Below are 16,097 nucleotides of genomic sequence, written 5' to 3' on the forward strand. Positions count from 1 at the left end.
TGCAGAGGCTGCAGAGACTGAGATGACGCAATGTGAACCGCAAGGACCCAGCCTTGGAATCCTTAATTGCAAACTCTTTATGCATGCGAGTGCAAACAAAAAATTGATGTTTATTGTCTCGACAAACTGTTTCGCAGTCATTTGTGTCAAAAACGCGTTTAAAACAGCAACAAAATAAACACCAAAAAAAAAAAAAAAAAACATTTAAAAAGGCAGCCAACAATGAACACAATTACAAGTCAAAGTCAATGAGTGAGCGAGACAGCTGCTGCTCTAAATGCCTGTGTGGGTGCCACTTGCCCGTTGCAAGCTAACAGATACATTTGTGCATGACTGACGCACGGCAATACTTGAACCTGACATTCAGAAAATATTACAAACACACACACACACGCACACACACACACACTTACATGCATTAAGTGTTAGCACTCCAAGTCCAAGTGATACCAAATCGATGTCGTTCGTCAGGCGGCAATTGAAACAAATGTGAATGCAGGCAGCAAAGCAAAGCTAGACTAAGAGATACTCATTAAATTTAAGAAAACTAAATGAAAAGTATATCGAAATAAATTAGCATGACAGTAGCTCAACCTAACCCAAGATACAATCATGTTTCCATTTCTTTGAAGTCTAATATGTGCATGCCCTTCGTAAGGTGGTATAGAATATTACAGGGTATTCAGCACGCACAATTATCCCAAACTTTCCATATATTTATGTATGTATATATATTTACTCGCAATATGTTTGTATGTTTGATGCGTTTTAAATTGAAATCAATTTTATGTTGAAAAAAATATATATGTATGTATTGTATATATAAAATTTGCATCTCATGTGAGAACAGGAATTCGCATAAATAAGTTTCCATGCAATAAATAAAACGGGTAATGTCAATTTAATTATTGATTTTAGCAATGCTGTTTCATTTATTTTTCATTCCTAATTAATTAAAGTGGAGAAATCGTTTTGCCAGCTGTCAACTTGAATACGCAATGAATATATCATACACATGCACATGCTTGAACTGTATAACATTTATATTAACATTAACACTAGTATTAACATTAGCTGTACATCAACCTTGACTGTTGTAGATAAGAGAGGGATATAAATAAAAATAAAAAATTTGGTATACACAATATATTTGATTATTAAGGAGTCCACGAAGGGAAACCCCCACGCAGAAAAAGTATTTTCATAACATGCACATTAACATTAGTTGGGTTTATGTTATTTGCTGTTATGTAATCATAGCCACTTAGAGGTAAGCATTCCTAGTTTCAGTGGTTCAGTTATCGCAGACAGTGGGTCCATTGCCAATGCAGCCGGCATAGGCCATGAGATGGGGTATGGTGTGCTGTTGCATAACACCAGAGAATAGATGACTCTGAGGACCGGTGGCAAAGACGCCAACGTCATCACCGGAATGCACGCCGATGTTGCCAGTTATATAACTCGGAAAGACGAACGCTAAATATGAGAGTAGATTATAAATAATAGGTATTCCCCATAGTCAAATTTCTGCACTTACAGGGATCATCGATTTTATCCTCGAGCGGCACGCGCTTGCCATTCTCATCCAGATACGGATTGGTACCGACGGCATAATTCAAGGTGGCATACCTGACGCCATTGACATCGGTATCGTGCTGATTGAGCCCCAGAATATTTGTACCACGACCTGGATAGCCAGAGATGGACAGCGGATGGGCATGATCCGAGGTGACCACAATCAAAGTTTCGTTGGGATTTGTCATGCCCAGCGCCGTTTCGACAGCCTTGGATAGCTCGTGCACCTCGTCAAGTCCCATCTGAGGTACATTGAAATGATTACCGTAGTCGATGAGGCCACCCTCGATGAACAGAAAGTAGCCATTGGGATTCTGGCTGACCACCTCGATGGCTTTTTTGGTCATCTCCTCCAATGTGGGCTGCTTTTCCGGATCGGCCAATTTGTGGAAGTCCATGACACCAGAATTGAAGAGTCCAATCAATCGAGGCGTGTTCTTAGGATTCACGCTCAGCAGCTGTTTGCGATTGTAGGCCAGAGCTCCATCCGGATGCAATGATTGCCACCTGGATAGCAGATTGACGCCATCAGACCGTTCACCCTGATTGCCGAATTTATCCGTGATAGATTTCGGTAAAAATTTGCCCATGCCGCCGCCCAGCATCACATCAAAATTCTTGCCCGGCTCCTTGGTAATCAACTGCTGGGCAATATCCGTGCAGGACTCGGGGAAGTTCTGATCCTCGCCATAGGCAACAATGTCCGTGTCGGACTCAAAGAACCGATTGGTGGAGTGTGCATAGGCGCCCGAGGGACTGGCATGGGTCAGAGTTGTCGTTGTCACGATTCCACTGCCCTTGCCCGCTGCCTGAGCCCAGGCGGCAATGGAGCTCACTTGATTGGCGGGATCCTCACTGCCGCTGCAATTGTTGAAGTTCACGTTGGCCGTGATGCCCAGGGCGACAATGTTGGTCTTGACGCCACACAGATAGGCGGTGGCAGTGCAGGCAGAGTCTGGCACTTGAGCATTGGAGCAATAGGTCTGTCCGACATGAAGATATCAATCAGAATGGAAGTGGAGATCAAACCGTTTTGGTCTCTGCTTACCCGACTCAATCCCGTGTAGGGGAACTTCTCAAAGCTGAGGGCATCCTCCTCTCCAGTGTTGCCCTTCAGTTGACCCTTCAGAATTCTGGCAGCTGCGATTGTTGTTAACGACATTCCATCGCCAAGGAACATAATTAAATTCTTGGCCTTCCTCTTGTCGGCCTGCGGCAAGGCCAAACGTTTGGCAATCTCCTCATTGGCAATATCATACCAGAACTGAGCGTCCTTCTCCTCCGGTGGCGTATACTTGTTCTTGGCCAGAGCATTGGGATCCATGATATTCCCACCTCTAGCCGCAGGTAAGGGCCTAGATTGCCCCACCAGCTGCTCCTGCGTGTGGACTTCCTTCACTGCCAAAGAATTCGATTCTTAACATAAAATTCCCCCAGCTAAACTAAGCACTTACAATTGAAGGTAATGGCCGACCAGGCTGTCGCCACCAATACACTAAGCAGCGCAGTAGTAATAAAGAGATGCCCCATACTTGTGCTTGAGTTGCTCACCGACTGACACCGAGACTTTCCATATTCCCACGTATTTATAGAAACAGTTGCCCGAGTCTAATCTAAATTACTCAATAGCTCGGTTTATGCAGCCTCATTTCAGTTATCATTTAAATCTGTCAGCTTTTTGGGCATCGTAATTTTATTAGCCGTATATGACTTGATATGCTGTCTTTAATTTGTCCAAGGAAGAATGAAGCAGTCTGCCAGCAAATCTGAACTGTCTGGGTGTGAGGCGCAAAACATTTGTGGATAAAATTAAATATAGATAAGATTACTTTTGGACACGTTTTTGTCTCTTTTGGCATTTCAGCATGAACGTGATCAAATATTGAGCAGTGAAAGACTTGCAGTTGCTCCGCAAATCATGAATCTTAGATATCATCTTCGAGGCAGAAAGTATAGACAAATTAAAAATATGAGTTTGAATCTATTATTTGCCTAGATAATTAATATATTTAACTCTCTCGCTAAATCGCCGACTTAATTTTATATCCAAGTGCAAACGAAATTGTCTGTCAAATTTTCTCTATATTAACATCTGATGTTTAGCTTAGAAAATCCCCTGGGATTCTCAAGTGATAAAACAAGTACATTCCAATGTTTGTCAAGATCTCGCGATGCACATGGATTATTTATATTGTTATCTTTTGTGGTATGATTAAGAGTTTAAATAATTTTTTTCTTTTAATAAATTTAGTTTTAATTTCTTTTACACCTAAAAACAAAAAGAGCTGCATAATATTGGGCATAGCTGGCATAGCAAAGCCGTTATATTTGAAAAAAAAATGGTATTAAAAATAGCCAAGACTCTGGTATTTTTGGTATTTTTCTTCTTTTTTTGAAATGATATCGATATCACCTAAGAAAATAATTATTGTTATCTTCTGTTTCAAACAGCTTTCAGCTATTAACTTAATTTCAGTCTCCTTTAACATATTTCTTTTCAATAATTAAAATCTTTAATTTATATATTTGCAGCATTGAAAATTTAATGATGACAGCTGATACTTTCTGTTAATAACAGAACGGCAGACTGTTAATTTAACAGGCGTACGAACAGAGCTGACTGTCAAAGAAAAGAAGAAGAGTGAATTTTCATTTATAAATCACATAAGGCACATAAATTACAACGTAAATATGTCGTTTGTGTTGAACAACGCGATTCGTCGCCAAATTGGCGTTATTGCCGCCAGAAACATGTCCGGCACTGCCGCCGTAGCTGGAGAACATTCTGGTAACTATGTCCACAATCGATAATATCCTCCCTCATAGGTTAAGGTTATATAATTTGTTGTTTCCACCAAAACATTAAAAAAATATCGTTGAGAACATTTGCTTAATTATCTGATCTCTTGGCAGGTGGCTACAAGGTCTGGAAGCGTCTGTCTTTCTTCGTGGCCATGCCAGCAGTTGGTCTGTGCATGCTGAACGCCTACCTGAAGCACCAGGAGGAGCACGACCACCCCCGTCCGGAATTCGTCAAGTACGAGTACCTGCGTCGCCGTGAGAAGCGTTTCCCCTGGGGCGAGGGCAACAAGAGCCTGTTCCACAACCCCCATGTCAACGCTCTGCCCGATGGTTATGAACACTAAGCGGTTATACCACTCTTTGTAAAGGTGTCGCAGCTCTTGGTAATCTGCCATATCTGCTATAATAAATAACACTCGATGTATTTAAACATATTGTTAGCTGTAATTAATGTGGAAATACACACAAACACTCCCGATAAACTTAACTAAATAAAGAGTGACAAACTGGATAAGAAGACCCAAGAATGGTTTGCTAAGGCATCATCTCAAATAGATTTCCAGGCATTGCCTAAATAGTCTCATAGAATGATAAATGGGTAGACAGACTCTCTTGCTAATTTTTTTTTTTAGTTAAATATTTATTTGTTACTACGTTCTTTGTGTACAATTTTCATCCACTTCTCTTCACTATTCAAATATGAGAATCCGAGCTGGACATAAACAAAACTAGATGTAAATTTTAAAAAATGCGTAACTTGTTTTTAAAAAAATTGAAAATGACTCGTGATTAATCCATTTATACATTCGCCAAATGTAAAATATAATTCTTATGCTTCAACCAAGTCTGGGTTTATAAACGTCGCTGTCGTCGGTTTCTTAGAGCAATAGAATCCGGGTCGAATCTACTTGGAGCTCTGTTGCTTTGAACTTGTGCCTTTTGCATTTTTTTGCTTGGAGCCCGGTTTTTCCGGACTTACGGCAACTTTCTTAGTCAATCTTTTGCCCGAGTCGCTTGGTTTCACATTTTTTTCTTTGGCCTCTTGCCGGCGCGTCTGACGTTTGTTTTCCGGCGAAACGGACGCAGCTGCGGGTGACTTTGATGTGCGAGATCTTTTTAGTACCTCTGGCGAAGACGGCTCGTCTTTGATGTTCTTTGACGTTGGCTCTTGTTTGGTTTTCTCGGTATCCGCTGACTTGGAACTCGGATTGAGTTTACGTATTTTTGACTGCGGTGGCGTCACGGATTCATTTGAAGCTGTCTGCGACTCCTCGCCCAATAGCTCTGCCATTAATTCGGACTCCTCCTCGGCATCTTCTTTGCTGGCTCCCTGCTCATATTCGTTTTCATTCTGATAGGGCACCATGTCCACCACGTGATCGTCCTCGATGTGTTTCTGCAACTGGCCTGAGGTCATGAATATTAAATCGCAAAACTCGCAGGCGTGTCGTTCGCTCTTCTTGTGCGCCTGCATGTGCGGCTCCAGGCTATCGAAGTCTGCAATGTTCGCCTGGCACAGCGGACAGACCAACGAGATGCTGGCATGGATGGCCGAGTGCTCCACAAGACTGTCGTAAGTGGGATGCGTGTCCTTGCAAATGCTGCACGTAAATGAGGCCACCACGGCCTGCTTGTGCATGCGCAGATGCCGCGACAGGTGGTGCGACAGCAGGTACGACTTGTTACAATACTTGCATGGATAAACACGCTTGCCGGCATGCGCAACCAGATGACGCGCCAGCTTGCCAGCGGTCACAAAGCTCCGACTGCAGTACTGGCACGGGAACGGCAGATTAGTGCTATGAATGACCTGAAGAGAAACATAAAGATGTATCACACACACATACATAAAGACGACTCTCAATTTGCACTCACTTCGTGTCGTTCCAGGCCCTGCTTAAAAGCGAACGCCTTTTGACACACACCACACTGGAACGGTCTCTTCTTGGTGTGGCGCTCTGCATGCTTCTCCATCTCTTTGCGTGAGATGAACGGCTTCTCGCAGTAAACACATATGAACTTGGGCACCTCGGTGTGGGTGCGCTCGTGCCGATGCAGCAGGGCACGACGAGTGAAGGCCTTCTCACAGACGCTGCACTTGTATGGACGCTCGCCTGTGTGTATAAAGTTGTGCTTCTGCAGATCGTATTTGGAGAAGAAGCTCTTGTCACACTCGGGACACTGGAAGCTGCGTGTGCGAGAATGATTGACAACATGTATGTCGAGCAGCTGCATCAATGGAAACGAGCGATCACAGTGCGGACATGGAAAGACGTTTGTCGCTACGGGCGCTGCATTTTTGATCGGATCTGTAGCCGGATCATTTGATTCGATTGCATCCGCATCTAGTATTTCCGTAACAAGCGCCACGTTGCCATCCTCGTAGTGCTTTATTTGTGGCGTGGCCAGGCGAGGCTCGGATGGTGTGGTGGCACCTTTGTTAAGCAGTCGCATCGACGATTTGTTGAGCACCTTTGGCTTCTTAGCCGAAGGCGTCGCAGGAGCAGGCGTTACGTCGCTCAGATCTAGTTCGTCAGCCATATCGGCCAGTAGATTGTGCACATCGTCCATAGAAAGCTCCTGATTGTTCTCTACTTTCACTTCATATGACTTCGCCTGTGCGCGTTTTGCCGGAGATGCTCTTGGAGGAATCGGTGGCTCAGCAGAGCTCACTGCACCCGAGTTGAGCAGCTTCTTGGTGAGACAGCTGGTTTCCAATACCTGCACGCTTTCAATCTGGACATTATTAGATTTGGCCATAGAGTTGAGAAGCTTTTTGGGTTGCATTTCTGCAGAGTCCTTCTTAGCTGCAACCATTTGATTGGCTATCAATGGAGCACGCGGCTTCTCCAGTGGCTCAGGCCATTTGCCTGTTAGCGGATATTGTCGCAGTAGAGTGTCCGCATTTTTACACATCTGCTTGAAGCGGTAGCAGTGCTCGAAAAGCAGACGACAGTCCAAACAAATATAGCTGGGCATTCCATCATTGCTCTGGACCTGTTTATTTAAAAACAATAAATAAATAAATGCGTTTACATGTGAATGGTAAAACATATTCAAGTGGCAGCACCGCGCATGCGCTCTGACCACTCCAGCGGCAAAGGTGGCAACGTCTTATGCAGTTGGCGGCAAGCGCTGCACAACTACAAGTGCACTCGCACGATTTGTTTTCGTGAGTGCAGAGTTCGCTCTACGCCGCATTTATTAATTGATTGATTAAACGCGGTTAACCATAAAAGGATATTTATGTTATTCTTAATAAAATACAAATTATAACTGTTGGTCACGTGGCAAACGTAATAAGAACAGCTGTTTACAGTGCAAAAACTAATCTTAAATCAGTGCAAGCAAACACACACACATTTATATATAAAGTACTCGGCTAGTGGAAAGGGCGCAACAATTGAATAAGCAGAACAAAAGCAACACAACAAGGAGAAACGCACACAAGCGCGAGTGCAGGGATAGAGAAGAAAGAACGAAATAATCGAAGAGGAACAACAACAAGTAAAATGACGGACGAATGGAAAATTAGATCCTTTGGCTCTCTCGACCTTGACAGCGGCAAAATAAACAACAATGCTGATACCATCGACGCAAAAGGAGAAGCCAGCACAAATTCTGTGCGAAGCGGTGGTGCAGCCAATGCCGTCGCAGCGTAAGTGTTTTTTTTTTTATATATGTACATACATATGCATGTATATACCCTAAGCCGTGTATGCTGAAAAGGGTGTAATGATCGTGTTGAGATATACATATGTATTTGTAAGTCACGTAGCTCTTACGCTATTTGGGCAACAACATGAAATTTGTAATATGTATATCTTTATAAAAACGAGTTTTCAAAGCTTTGATAAGCAATCGACTTTAATCGAGTCTTATATAAAATATAATTTGCAGAGTGTTCTGCAAGTTATACATGTGCTCTTGTGTATGCATTGATAATAGTCACTCCGTTTCCTGTACTTTATTGTGAGATTTGTTAATGGGCTATCACAGTTCTATATGTATAATAATGAGCGAATTGCTGATAGTACGAATTTGTTTTATCTTTTGGTTGAATCAGCCCAATAAATAAATATGTCGCTCGTATGACCACCGACCGATACGCCAAGGAATATAATATGAATCATAAGCACCGGGGACAGGCCCTCATCTTCAATCACGAACATTTCACTATACCCTATCTGTCAACGCGTCGCGGCACCAATGTGGACAGCGAACAGCTAACCAAGGCCTTGGAACGTCTAGGTTTCGAGGTGAGTGTCCACAAGGATTGCATCCTGAGCGAGATTCTCAATGTTGTGAGCAAGGCCGCTGCAAAGGATCACACTGACAACGATTGCATAGTGATTGCGGTGATGTCCCATGGCGAGCACGGTCACCTCTATGCCAAAGATGTGCAGTACAGGCTGGACAGCATCTGGACCTATTTTACCGCCAACAATTGCCCCACGCTAGCTGGAAAGCCGAAGTTATTCTTCATACAGGCCTGTCAGGGTGATAAACTGGATCCGGGCACGACCATGGTGAAGGAAACTGAAACGGATGGCGATTCCTCGACGAGCTACAAAATACCTACACATGCCGACTTTCTATTCTCATATTCAACAATACCAGGTAATTTATATCATCATTATTATTAGATTGTTACGCTGCTATAGCCAAATCTTTTATGCTGCAGGATACTTTTCGTGGCGCAACACTGATAACGGCTCATGGTACATACAGTCGCTCATAAAGGAGCTCAATGAAAATGGCAAGGAGTACAATATGCTCACATTGCTGACTTTTGTTAGCCAACGTGTGGCGGTGGATTACGAATCGAACGTGCCATCGAATCCGTTGATGGATCGTCAGAAGCAAATTCCATGTGTGACGTCAATGTTGACGCGCATTTTGCGCTTTAATGACAAACCCCCTTACAGCCAGGCCGGCTAACAACCGCCGCTGATTGACTTACACAACAAATTCCAATTAAGATTAAGTTGCAATTATTGGGTAGAACCATGCCATCTTCCATTATTTTCAGAATCATATTTATAGATTAAGCAACACAAACATATGAATAGATAAGCGAACCAAGAAACGTATATATTTGATATGCAAACATAAATAAAATGAAAGACGAAAACTGAAGTATAATTAAATTATATTTTTAAATGTTCCCTCCAGTTGAGCAGCGATCTGGCAGCATTGCGCCAAGCTGCATTTGTGTATGTGAATTTTTGTACAGTTGTCGCCATATTGGTAAAATGGTAAATATTATACTTGAGCGATTTGTTTATCCCATTATCGCGTTCTTTCACAAATAAAAACATTTCTAATACGGTTGTCTTGGCTGTCGCGAAATGTTGTATGTAAAAGCCCGCCAAATAGGTTAGCGAAGACGCCAACGCAGCTATTTAGAAACCAACCAGCGATGACAAACATCTTAGCTAAGTTCTTTGATTGTTCAGCCAAATAGAGATGATGGCTTAGTGTAACCTAGAACCAAATCGCGACTTACCTCTATAGATGTTATGGCCATTATTTGCAGCGGCAGCGACGCGGTTGACTTTACGCGTGTGTTTTCAACGTAAATTGAGGCAAGTTTGCTTTGTTGCACCAGACAGAAGCGGCATATTTCCTTTTTGCGTAATTCAGTTTCGCGCACAACGCCAATGTCAGCCATCTCGAAATTTGTATAGTCTTTGTCTTTACGTAGCAATTAAATCACGCTCAAGGTAGTTGATTATAATTATTTTGTTGTAAATTAACAAAAAAAATAAGAAAAAAATTACAAACACAATGCCTTGCATCAATACACGAACCTCGAAGAGAGCTGCCACCTTTGACGCAAGGAGGCCATTTTTATTGGCGCTGCCAGACGGCTACAACAAAGCGTTGCTACATAGGTGCAGGGCAAATACACTAAATATTCATAGTAAACAAATCATTTTTGTTTTGACCACATATTCGTGGTGTTATGCAGGTCTGAAAATGAAATATTTTTTATAGAGAACTGTAAAGCGTCAAATAATCGATTAGAGACTTGACAAAAATTTGTAACTATCATAGACAATTTTTTGCTTTACAATAAATAATTGATTAATATAAAAGTGAGACAAACAATCTTTATTCACTTAGTAAATATACAAAATTCAGTTGACTCAATTGGATAGTTTTTTCCAGGCAATTCAGACGGTTTTCTATTATTCTTTGAAAGTATATGCCATTAGCTCAGGTAGCCATATGCCAAGTCAGGTAGCTTGATAATTAAGGTATACAAGATGCATTCTGTACGAGGTTGAACGGCTGATTCACTCGATATACATGTGTATGTCGGTTAGAAAAACAGGCTACCTATACGAACTCCAAGGACTTCTCTCAGAGCCAGACTGACAGCAATTTGCAATAATAATACAAAAATCGATTAAGTAATATATTTTATTTTGGCCCTTGCATCAATCCATGAGATCTACATCTCTGAGCCGAGCCTGCGTCTGCTCGCCAATATCGAAGATTACATGCTGCTGGAGTAGCTCACGGGATTCGTATTTCAGCGACTCCTCGTAGGCGTATTGAATGCTTGTATCGTATAACATCAGTTTACACTTGGCCAGTGCCAGGATGCAGTTGCGCAGGCGTGCTATAACCTCGCGTTCGTTGCGTGGCACCACTTCCGTCAAGTTCTGGGCGAAGCCACCCTCGCCGCCGACCTGATCGTCGGTCTTTGTGGGCGATATCCAGATGTAGCCATTGTTGCCAAGAATGACGGACGCACCACATGGCAGATTATGAAAATGCATCTTTCGCCGTTTGACAAGCGCTGGGAAAACCTTGACCAGTATGCCCTGGGAAAGTTTGCCATATTTTAAGCTGCGGGTGTATAGCGACAATGTGCCCTCCTCAAAGACGTTCTGCAAAACACTTAATAAGTCAAATATAGATTTTATTTACTTTCGTCTTACTGACCTGCACTTCTGCGGATATCAAATCCCCTTCGTCCAGATAACGTCTCATCATTTGTTCATCCTCTGCCGACCTCCGCCTTAGCTCGCCGCCTGGTAGATTTACTGAAGAAAGCAGCAGCAATGAGTCCAAACGTGAATTTGTGTCGACTCGCCAACGTTTTTGACCCACTTCGAGTACACGTGCAACTACCACATCGCCGATCTCGCCCACATATCGACTCTTAAGCGGTCGGACTGATATCAATTTGTTCACCTTCTCAATCACACCTGCCACTGAGGCTTTTATGTTTTCGTCTTCCACGAAGGTGCCATGGCCGCGCATAAAGCCTGCTTCCGGCATCAGCACCTCGCCAGGCGTATAAATACGAGGCAGTTGCTCTTGGTTATCGGCCAATGCAGTCCAATCAACGCGGTCCAGCGCCAGGTCTATCATTGCATTTGTTGACATCTTTACGAAGGCGCTTAATCTTTCCTCGTTCCTCCAGTTCCAATGTGTTCGCGCCTGCTCTGCTTCTTCTTCTGTTAAGAATGCGTGCTTCTGTTAACTTAACATTTCGATAAGCACAACAAAAGCAGATTATCGATAGACTTGCATTTCAATCAGCTGTTTGCTGATAGGTTCGTCATCAAGCAGCTGCTTGTGGATGAAAAATAAAAATAGTCGCAATGGATCAGCCTGATGATCATTTTCGCTATATACACAGTTCCTCACTACACGAACGTGTCCAAATTAAAGTGTTAGTTATCACTCTACACCCAATGATTTTAAATAAAATATGTTCTTTCTCACAGTGGCACACTCGAAGGCAAGAAACGCCAGCCTGATTACGAAAAATTGCTCGATGATCCCATACTCCGTTTCTCGGGCCTCTATTCGGAGGAATACCCCTCGTTCCAAGTGCGACTACAAGTTTACAATGATGGACATCCCTATTGCCTGCCTGTGCACAATTCATACAAGGCCTTCAGCAAACGCTGGAGCTGGAATGAGTGGGTGACATTGCCATTGTTATTCTCCGATTTGCCACGGGGCGCCATGCTGGTGCTGACCATACTCGACTGCTCCGGTGCTGGCCAGACCACGGTGATTGGCGGTACTGCTATTTCCATGTTTGGCAAGGACGGCATGTTCCGTCAGGGCATGTACGATCTGCGTGTTTGGTTGGGCGTTGAGGGTGACGGCAACTTTCCCAGCAAAACCCCTGGCAAGGGCAAGGAATCCTCCAAATCGCAGATGCAGCGCCTTGGCAAGTTGGCCAAAAAGCATCGCAACGGCCAGGTGCAGAAGGTCGACTGGCTGGATCGTTTGACATTCCGTGAAATCGAAGTGATTAACGAGCGCGAGAAGCGCATGTCCGACTACATGTTCCTCATGATCGAGTTTCCCACAATTATCGTGGATGATATGTACACCGTAAGGGATATTATTTAAGTACTATAAGAATATATAATAATGTCTTTTTATATTTTGTAGTATTCAGTTGTCTACTTTGAGCCAGAAGTGGATAGCAAATATAAATTGCCAGCCAAACCTAAGTTAGTTCTGGTCCCGGATTCGGAGATTCAAATGGTAAGTATATCGAAGCTATTTTTAGTATTTGACTCAAAGTTTTCTTATTGCAGGAAAATCTAGTTGAGCGCAAACATCATCGTCTGGCTCGTTCGGAGCGCTCTGGTATTTCAGATCGGGATGCCAAGCCGACCACAATGTATGCATTAATGAAATTCTATTGAGTATTCCAAATCCAATATTACATACCATATATTCTACCTCCAGCATTCGTGATCAATTGCACAAAATAGTTTGCTATCCACCGACGTATGTGCTGAGCAGCGAGGAGCAGGACTTGGTGTGGAAGTTCCGTTTCTATTTGTCCACGCACAAAAAGGCGCTCACAAAGTTTCTGAAGTGCATCAATTGGAAAATGAGCGATGAGGTGACTCAGGCTCTATGGATGCTGGCCAATTGGGCGCCCATGGATGTGGAGGATGCGCTGGAGCTGCTCAGTCCAACGTTTACACACCCGGAGGTCCGCAAGTATGCGATCAGTCGGCTGGCGCAGGCACCCGACGAGGATCTCTTGCTCTATTTGCTGCAGCTCGTGCAGGCGCTCAAATATGAGGATCCACGCAATGTATTACAGCTGCACAAGCTCATCATACCAGAGCCAGAGCGCGATGCGGGCTGTTCGCTGCTGGACGAGAGCGACTCTCTGCTGGACCAGAGCAGCATCTCCGACCTGAGCGCAGCGAGCAGCGCTCTGCATGCTTCGGTAATACCCGCCAATCAGCGTGCTGCGCTCACAGCTCTCAAGGTGGAAAAATCGACGTTGGCGAGCAGTGCCAGCGCACAGGCGATCAGGGCCAGCACGCCGGCACTGCGGATGGACCGGGCCGATGGCGGCGAAGTAAGCGCCGCCTCGATGGCCTCACAATCCAATTCAAACACAACGCTTCTGGGTCAGGGCGTGCCCGTTAATCTGTGCACATTCCTCATACAGCGCGCCTGCAAGAATGCCACGCTGGCCAACTACTTGTACTGGTATCTGTCCATCGAGGTGGAGGATGTCGAGTCGGTGCGTAAACAGGATCAGCGCGCGCACGACATGTATGCCATGGTCTATAACATATTCCTCAAGGTGCTGGATAACGGTGCGTAGATTTGCTGTCAATTTGTAGCCCTCTTTATTGTTCCCTCTCCATATCTCGCATATAGGTAACTTCCACTTGCGCGGCATTTCCCACAATCTTCGCAAGCAGCAGTGCTTCATCGACGAGCTGGTCAAGCTGGTGAAGCTGGTGGCCAAGGAGCCAGGCAATCGCAACAAGAAAACGGAAAAGTTTCAAAAACTGCTCGCCGATCAGGTCATGTTCAAGGTGAACTTTACCAATTTTGAGCCAATCCCATTCCCCCTGGACCCCGAGATCTATATAACCAAAATAATACCAACGCGCACATCCTTGTTCAAGAGCGCCTTGATGCCAGCCAAGTAAGTGGATTCAGCTCATAGATCTAGTTGCTAAATGCTAATCATTTCCTGGTTACAGACTCACGTTTGTTACGTCCATTGCTAAGCACGAGTATGTGGCCATTTTTAAGCATGGCGATGATTTGCGCCAGGATCAGCTCATACTGCAAATGATTACGCTGATGGACAAGCTGTTACGGCGAGAGAATCTTGATCTCAAACTGACGCCGTATAAAGTGCTGGCAACCAGCTCCAAGCATGGCTTCCTTCAGTACATCGACTCGTGCACCGTGGCCGAGGTGCTCGCCCGTGAGGGCAACATACTTAACTTCTTCAAGCGCCACAATCCCTGCGATAGCGGCCCGTTTGGCATCTCCTCCGAGGTCATGGACACATACATTAAGAGCTGTGCGGGCTACTGTGTCATCACATATTTGCTGGGCGTGGGCGATCGACATTTGGACAATCTGCTGCTAACCAGCAATGGCAAGCTGTTCCATATCGATTTTGGCTATATTCTTGGACGCGATCCGAAGCCCATGCCACCACCCATGAAGCTGAGCAAAGAAATGGTCGAAGCCATGGGCGGTGTCAGCTCGGATCACTATCACGAATTCCGCAAGCAGTGCTATACGGCGTATTTGCATTTGCGCCGGCATGCCAATGTGATGCTTAATCTGTTCTCGCTCATGGTGGATGCCACAGTGCCCGATATTGCCCTGGAGCCGGACAAGGCCGTCAAGAAAGTGGAGGAGAACCTGCAGCTGGGCCTCTCCGACGAGGAGGCGGTCCAGCACTTGCAGAGTCTGCTGGACATATCCATAACAGCTGTGATGCCTGCGCTGGTCGAGCAGATTCATCGGATAACGCAATACTGGCGGAAGTAAATATTTATAATTTTAATAATTTAACTTGTTTTAAGTTTATTTTAGTACAGTAAGTAATCACAGTAGGCAAGGTATAAGCGCCTTATCTACAGTCAACTGTGTACTATATAACAATATATGTACATATACTATATGTCTATGTATTTATAAAGATACAAATATATAAATCTGAAAAATAATGCATAATCGCTCCAAGAAGCCCGTGTGGGCGCTATTCAAGATATTGGAAATCTTTCTAAGCTCGGCTTGCTGCTACAGACACCTATTCTGCTACTTGGAGCATGAGATTCCCAACGTTTTTATATTGTGCGCTACTTATGCTAGTGGCGTCCTTTTGGGCGTGGCCGGATTGGTAGGATCTCTATTCTACGAACGAGTCGCGCACCGTGTCGAGGCCTTGATGAGCGGCACAATGGGCACGTTGAATATGATAACCGTCTACGTGCACATGTATTTGCTTGAACATAATCAGCTGATGTCTTTTCTTAGGGAACAGGAGCAGGAAAAATATGCCTTTCTCGTCTGTTGCAAAAGCAACGCCACTTGGGCCTGGTTCGCTGTTGGCCTCTATTATCTGCATTGTTCCTTTGCCCTGGACATGGTTTTCAATCGCAGAACAGTTAGGGACAAGGATAATGAGAAGGTGCGCAGCAGGCGCCGACTTAAATTATATTTTATAAGCAAGTCATTTGAGCGCTATGTTAGCCGCTATCGTTGGTTCAAATTGCTCTCAGCCAACATAAAGAAGAAAGCTCACATAAAACCCCCGTCACAGAGGAGAAGAATGTCAACGATGTTTAAATTATAAACGTTTCTTTTCACGCACTATCGATAAATTGGTCGTACCAGCTGTTTGTCATAACAGCCCTGTGCTTTTGCGCGCCCAAATTTACAGCTGTTTTGAAACT

General features: G+C 44.2%; 7 protein-coding genes across 7 annotated transcripts; 4 read left to right on the forward strand and 3 right to left on the reverse strand.

The window, feature by feature from the left end:
• Positions 1-1,131: 1,131 nt before the first annotated feature.
• Alp7 (Alkaline phosphatase 7) lies at positions 1,132-3,190 on the reverse strand. The gene is made up of 4 exons (XM_018009956.2): positions 3,030-3,190; positions 2,624-2,973; positions 1,538-2,558; positions 1,132-1,476 (listed from the first exon to the last, which is right to left on the reverse strand). Exons 1-4 carry the CDS (start codon positions 3,103-3,105, stop codon positions 1,295-1,297), a joined length of 1,629 nt encoding a protein of 542 aa, XP_017865445.1. The 5' UTR covers positions 3,106-3,190; the 3' UTR covers positions 1,132-1,294.
• Positions 3,191-4,181: 991 nt separating this feature from the next.
• levy (cytochrome c oxidase subunit 6A levy) lies at positions 4,182-4,894 on the forward strand. The gene is made up of 2 exons (XM_018009982.2): positions 4,182-4,363; positions 4,489-4,894. The coding sequence occupies exons 1-2, from the start codon at positions 4,267-4,269 to the stop codon at positions 4,719-4,721; spliced, it is 330 nt and encodes a 109-aa protein (XP_017865471.1). The 5' UTR covers positions 4,182-4,266; the 3' UTR covers positions 4,722-4,894.
• pita (zinc finger protein pita) lies at positions 4,222-10,234 on the reverse strand. The gene is made up of 3 exons (XM_089470590.1): positions 9,887-10,234; positions 6,253-7,374; positions 4,222-6,187 (listed from the first exon to the last, which is right to left on the reverse strand). The coding sequence occupies exons 1-3, from the start codon at positions 10,049-10,051 to the stop codon at positions 5,282-5,284; spliced, it is 2,193 nt and encodes a 730-aa protein (XP_089326716.1). The 5' UTR covers positions 10,052-10,234; the 3' UTR covers positions 4,222-5,281.
• On the forward strand, positions 7,479-9,516 carry Dcp-1 (Death caspase-1). Its single transcript, XM_018009970.2, has 3 exons — positions 7,479-8,035; positions 8,444-8,997; positions 9,062-9,516. Exons 1-3 carry the CDS (start codon positions 7,890-7,892, stop codon positions 9,316-9,318), a joined length of 957 nt encoding a protein of 318 aa, XP_017865459.1. The 5' UTR covers positions 7,479-7,889; the 3' UTR covers positions 9,319-9,516.
• A 558-nt stretch (positions 10,235-10,792) lies between the features above and the next one.
• Positions 10,793-11,876, reverse strand: Rrp4 (exosome complex component Rrp4). The gene is made up of 2 exons (XM_018012908.2): positions 11,335-11,876; positions 10,793-11,279 (listed from the first exon to the last, which is right to left on the reverse strand). The coding sequence occupies exons 1-2, from the start codon at positions 11,779-11,781 to the stop codon at positions 10,824-10,826; spliced, it is 903 nt and encodes a 300-aa protein (XP_017868397.1). The 5' UTR covers positions 11,782-11,876; the 3' UTR covers positions 10,793-10,823.
• A 33-nt stretch (positions 11,877-11,909) lies between these two features.
• Positions 11,910-15,368, forward strand: Pi3K59F (phosphatidylinositol 3-kinase 59F). Its single transcript, XM_018012904.2, has 7 exons — positions 11,910-12,070; positions 12,126-12,747; positions 12,808-12,903; positions 12,957-13,042; positions 13,111-13,985; positions 14,050-14,323; positions 14,382-15,368. The coding sequence occupies exons 1-7, from the start codon at positions 12,000-12,002 to the stop codon at positions 15,187-15,189; spliced, it is 2,832 nt and encodes a 943-aa protein (XP_017868393.1). The 5' UTR covers positions 11,910-11,999; the 3' UTR covers positions 15,190-15,368.
• Positions 15,368-16,077, forward strand: LOC108617194 (uncharacterized). Its single transcript, XM_018012909.2, has one exon. It carries the CDS (start codon positions 15,368-15,370, stop codon positions 15,995-15,997), a length of 630 nt encoding a protein of 209 aa, XP_017868398.1. The 3' UTR covers positions 15,998-16,077.
• The last annotated feature ends 20 nt before the right edge of the window (positions 16,078-16,097 follow it).

The sequence above is a fragment of the Drosophila arizonae genome, chromosome 5 (assembly GCF_054131065.1).
Source record: "Drosophila arizonae isolate 15081-1271.41 chromosome 5, UAZ_ARI_1.0, whole genome shotgun sequence".
Classification (NCBI taxonomy): domain Eukaryota; kingdom Metazoa; phylum Arthropoda; class Insecta; order Diptera; family Drosophilidae; genus Drosophila; species Drosophila arizonae.

What these genes read in the sequence shown, in the direction of transcription:
- Alp7 (XM_018009956.2), bottom strand. Translation starts at nt 3,105, where the DNA reads ATGGGGCATCTCTTTATTACTACTGCGCTGCTTAGTGTATTGGTGGCG. An exon ending in GTCGGCCATTACCTTCAATT is followed by an intron (nt 2,974 to 3,029) that starts GTAAGTGCTTAG and finishes ATTCTTTGGCAG; the next exon opens with TGAAGGAAGTCCACACGCAG. An exon ending in GGATAAAATCGATGATCCCT is followed by an intron (nt 1,477 to 1,537) that starts GTAAGTGCAGAA and finishes TCTCATATTTAG; the next exon opens with CGTTCGTCTTTCCGAGTTAT.
- levy (XM_018009982.2), top strand. Translation starts at nt 4,267, where the DNA reads ATGTCGTTTGTGTTGAACAACGCGATTCGTCGCCAAATTGGCGTTATT. An exon ending in CGTAGCTGGAGAACATTCTG is followed by an intron (nt 4,364 to 4,488) that starts GTAACTATGTCC and finishes ATCTCTTGGCAG; the next exon opens with GTGGCTACAAGGTCTGGAAG.
- Dcp-1 (XM_018009970.2), top strand. Translation starts at nt 7,890, where the DNA reads ATGACGGACGAATGGAAAATTAGATCCTTTGGCTCTCTCGACCTTGAC. An exon ending in GCAGCCAATGCCGTCGCAGC is followed by an intron (nt 8,036 to 8,443) that starts GTAAGTGTTTTT and finishes TGGTTGAATCAG; the next exon opens with CCCAATAAATAAATATGTCG. An exon ending in CTCATATTCAACAATACCAG is followed by an intron (nt 8,998 to 9,061) that starts GTAATTTATATC and finishes TTTATGCTGCAG; the next exon opens with GATACTTTTCGTGGCGCAAC.
- pita (XM_089470590.1), bottom strand. Translation starts at nt 10,051, where the DNA reads ATGGCTGACATTGGCGTTGTGCGCGAAACTGAATTACGCAAAAAGGAA. An exon ending in TGGCCATAACATCTATAGAG is followed by an intron (nt 7,375 to 9,886) that starts GTAAGTCGCGAT and finishes TTAAATAAACAG; the next exon opens with GTCCAGAGCAATGATGGAAT. An exon ending in AGGGCCTGGAACGACACGAA is followed by an intron (nt 6,188 to 6,252) that starts GTGAGTGCAAAT and finishes GTTTCTCTTCAG; the next exon opens with GTCATTCATAGCACTAATCT.
- Rrp4 (XM_018012908.2), bottom strand. Translation starts at nt 11,781, where the DNA reads ATGTCAACAAATGCAATGATAGACCTGGCGCTGGACCGCGTTGATTGG. An exon ending in TGATATCCGCAGAAGTGCAG is followed by an intron (nt 11,280 to 11,334) that starts GTCAGTAAGACG and finishes AGTGTTTTGCAG; the next exon opens with AACGTCTTTGAGGAGGGCAC.
- Pi3K59F (XM_018012904.2), top strand. Translation starts at nt 12,000, where the DNA reads ATGGATCAGCCTGATGATCATTTTCGCTATATACACAGTTCCTCACTA. An exon ending in CGGATTCGGAGATTCAAATG is followed by an intron (nt 12,904 to 12,956) that starts GTAAGTATATCG and finishes TTCTTATTGCAG; the next exon opens with GAAAATCTAGTTGAGCGCAA. An exon ending in AGCGCCTTGATGCCAGCCAA is followed by an intron (nt 14,324 to 14,381) that starts GTAAGTGGATTC and finishes TCCTGGTTACAG; the next exon opens with ACTCACGTTTGTTACGTCCA.
- LOC108617194 (XM_018012909.2), top strand. Translation starts at nt 15,368, where the DNA reads ATGCATAATCGCTCCAAGAAGCCCGTGTGGGCGCTATTCAAGATATTG.